The sequence below is a fragment of the Panthera onca genome, chromosome D3 (genome assembly GCF_046562875.1).
Source record: "Panthera onca isolate mPanOnc1 chromosome D3, mPanOnc1 haplotype 2, whole genome shotgun sequence".
In the NCBI taxonomy this organism is placed as follows: Eukaryota; Metazoa; Chordata; class Mammalia; order Carnivora; family Felidae; genus Panthera; species Panthera onca.
Window position 1 is genome coordinate 19,436,576 of NC_138350.1, and position 3,280 is coordinate 19,439,855.

Sequence of the window (3,280 nt, forward strand, 5' to 3'; positions counted from 1 at the left end):
GTAGCATGGATGATGAGTAGCCTGACCCGGAACAAGAGAACTAGGAGGAGACCCTGAGGACTGGGTGTCACCGGAAACCCAACTGGGGCCTCCACCCGGGAGCTGTTAGTGCCGGCCCATGTTTTTCACGCCAAAGTTTGTTACACTTTCCCGAGCAGAAAGAAGTGACTGCCACAACCAGACTAGGCAGCCTTCTGAGTCCTCAGGACCATGAAGCCTGGACGTGAGGCTTGTCTCTGCTGTCAAAGAGCCTGTTCAGAGAAGGAGCAGGTGTCCTGGGTGGCACACTGAGTCGCTGGGGTTTGCCACGTCTTCTCCCCCGTTCCGGTCTCAGAAGGATCTGCATGGCACCTGTGCTTGTACCTGCCCACACGCCTTCTCAAAGGAAACCTAAAAAGAAGCAGCGATAAAGTGCTTGCGCAACCTGTCTACTTATTGCTAAAGTTTTGAGCCAGGGTCTTTAGGAAAGAAAATATTTCACCATTTATTTAAAATACCTTTTATGTTATTACCTGAATTCAGTGATTGTTTTCTTACAGAGCCATTTGAAATGTATACATCTTTTTCCTAGGATCAAAAACAGTGAACACTCTGAATTCTTTTTAAAGTCTCTAAGAAAACAAAGCATTTGCTTTTATTAATGCTCTCCACCTCTCCTGGACCTGCCTCCGTTTCACATCAGCACCTTGTGCCTGGGAGTGTGTGTTGGCCTGAGCTGACCAGGTGCAGATGTCAGAATGGACAGGGGCCCGAGCTGTAGTTTTATGAGATGGGAATCACCTGGCCCGTGTCTCCTCCGCAGATGCCGGAGCCCACAGACCATGTCCCAACCTGAATTACAAAGACGATGGAGGGAAGACGATGCATATGGTGGGGACCTGGTTGTTCAAAGTTCTATCATCTGCCTCTCTGATCTGGACCCCAAACTTCCAAGCTACGTGGTTAGTCAGGGACTGAGTTCAATTCCCACAAGACACGCACTGTGTTATCCAAACCAATCGCACAATCCCTTCCCTTGTCGCCCAATAGCGTCAGGGCTGATGGAGGGGTGATGTGATCGAGTCACGTGAAATCTGAGGCTGCTGATCGTTGGGAGACAGAGAACAAGTCTGTGTCACGCAGAAGGTGTGTCGTGTGGGTGTGACCGGAGCCTGCAGAGACATTCGGTCGTCATGTGAGAAGTCAGGGTGAGGCACAATGTATTGCTTGTGTGTTCCCTTTCTTCCCCAGACAGTGTCGGCTCCCTGAGCCTGGGGACCCTCCTTGTCACTTCTGCACTGCGACTTGAGCTCCTAAACCAACATACGTCATGTAGTGAGGGTTCAGTAAATGCCATTCATGCATATCATGTGGACAATGACTATCCTGAGTCGGACAGCTGTACTGTGTGTCCGGGTCTGTCCTGACACCTTGATATGAACTCATCTGTGCCCCTCAAAACCCTGTATGGAATCCTGAACCCACATTGTGACTGTTTGAGAAAAGGCATTAAAAGATGTCATCGTGGTAATGAGGTTATAAGCTTGCTGCGCCCATAAACAGGCCTGGCATCTTTACAGAAGAGGTAGAGGCAGCATGGGTGAGTACACATGGGAATGCCACGTGAGGACCCAGGACGAATGTCACCACTTGCAAGTCAAGGAGAGTGACCTCAGGGGAAATCAATCCTGCCACCCCCTTGAACGTGGACATTTAGGCTCCAAACTGAGAGAAATTCACTATCTTTGGTGTAGGCATCCAGTGTGTGGTATCGTCATATGGTAGGCGTAGCAGACAGGCACAACCCTCAGAGACACTGGTCCCCAGGACAACCTGCCCCAGCATCCAGGAATTTCTGATCAGCTTGTATGAAACAGAAAATGTGTGCATGTAAGGACAGGTTGGGGACAGAATTGACAGGAAAAGGACAGATACTAGAGGCGGTTCATTGGGTTTGGTTTCAGGGTCAGTTTTAGGCTAAACAAAGAGGGAAGCAACAGTTTTGACAGAAAGTGGGGCTGAAGAAGGAAAGCCCTTCACTGTGGGCACAGCAGGTTTTTGTCTCATTTTCCCACAGGCCTGGAGCTCTGTGTGAGCACTGAGACTATCATCCCACTATGCACAATAATAATCAGACTCGTCGTCAGCCTGCAGCCCAGTGATGGTCAGGGAGCCTGAGCTGCCAGACTTGGAGCCAGAGAATCGATTGGGGACCCCGGAGGGTCGTTTGTTATTCTCATAAATCAGGAGACTGGGGGTCGTTCCTGGGACTTGTTGGTACCAGCTCACATAATTACCACCCCCGATGTTGGAGCTGCTTCCAGTGCAGGAGATGGTGACCCTCTGATCCAGGGACCCCGACACTGAGGGCGGCTGAGTCAACACTGACTGGGCCCAGGAACCTGGAAGGGGTAGAAACACAGAGAGGGTGTTGCTGGGGTCTGGATACAAGGGAGTGGAAGCAGGACCCACATGTCCTCCTAGAGCCCTTTCCTGTGTGCCCTCATCCAGTCACCTGTGCAGTGAGCGAGGAGAGTGAGAAGGAAAGGAGACCAGGCCATGGTGGTGGTCATCACCGATTCTGTCTTCTGTGCCTCACGGCTGAGCAGAGCCTCCCCTAACCTCTCCCTTCCCCTCTTCATCTTCTGAGGGAGGGAGGGCCCCCTCCATGCAAATGAGACCCCAGCTCTCTGACCCCTCCCTGGGCCTGTGTCAGTTCCCTCTGCCTGAGGATGTCAGGGGGCTGGTCGAGGGGGGGCTGTTTCAGGCCAAAGGGTGAGGAGGACACAGTTGTAAGCTGTGTGCAAGGGGCACTGACAGTACAGGTGGCAGGTTTCAGTTGTCATCAGCCCTGAACCCACAGCAATGGGTCCTGTGAGCCCCCTGGTGTTCGGACTCAGAGCCGCCATTGTTTGAACTGGTAGGCAAGTCCACCAAAGACAGCTCCTGTGTCCCATTGCACTGTCCACTGCACTCTGACAAGGGTCAGTCCAGGTGTCCCTCTAGGGAACCTCCCATAACCTAAGCCAGACTGGATGCTCTACTCAGACTCCTCAGGGAGAGTCAGTCCGTGGCCGCCTGTATGGGTCATGGGTCAGGAAGGAGGTGGTGTCTCTACCAAAAGTCCACTTAGATCAAGATCATGCCCAGTGCAGTGATGAGTACCACCGGATATGTGGACCTTTCTGTGTAGGATTCTGTGTCCTTTCCTGTTACGTGATTTCTCCCGGGTTTCCAGAGCTCACCTTCCTCCAAGGTTCCCACAGCACTGAGGAGAGGGGGAGAGCTTCTGTTCAGGCTG

The 3,280-nt window shown here is 52.2% G+C and overlaps 1 gene segment (V, D, J or C); it reads right to left on the minus strand.

The window, feature by feature from the left end:
• Nucleotides 1-2,077: 2,077 nt before the first annotated feature.
• On the minus strand, nt 2,078-2,607 carry LOC132674755 (immunoglobulin lambda variable 1-40-like). The segment is given in 2 exon segments: nt 2,078-2,381; nt 2,495-2,607. Coding segments are annotated over 2 exon segments (345 nt in total).
• Between the last annotated feature and the right edge of the window lie 673 nt (nt 2,608-3,280).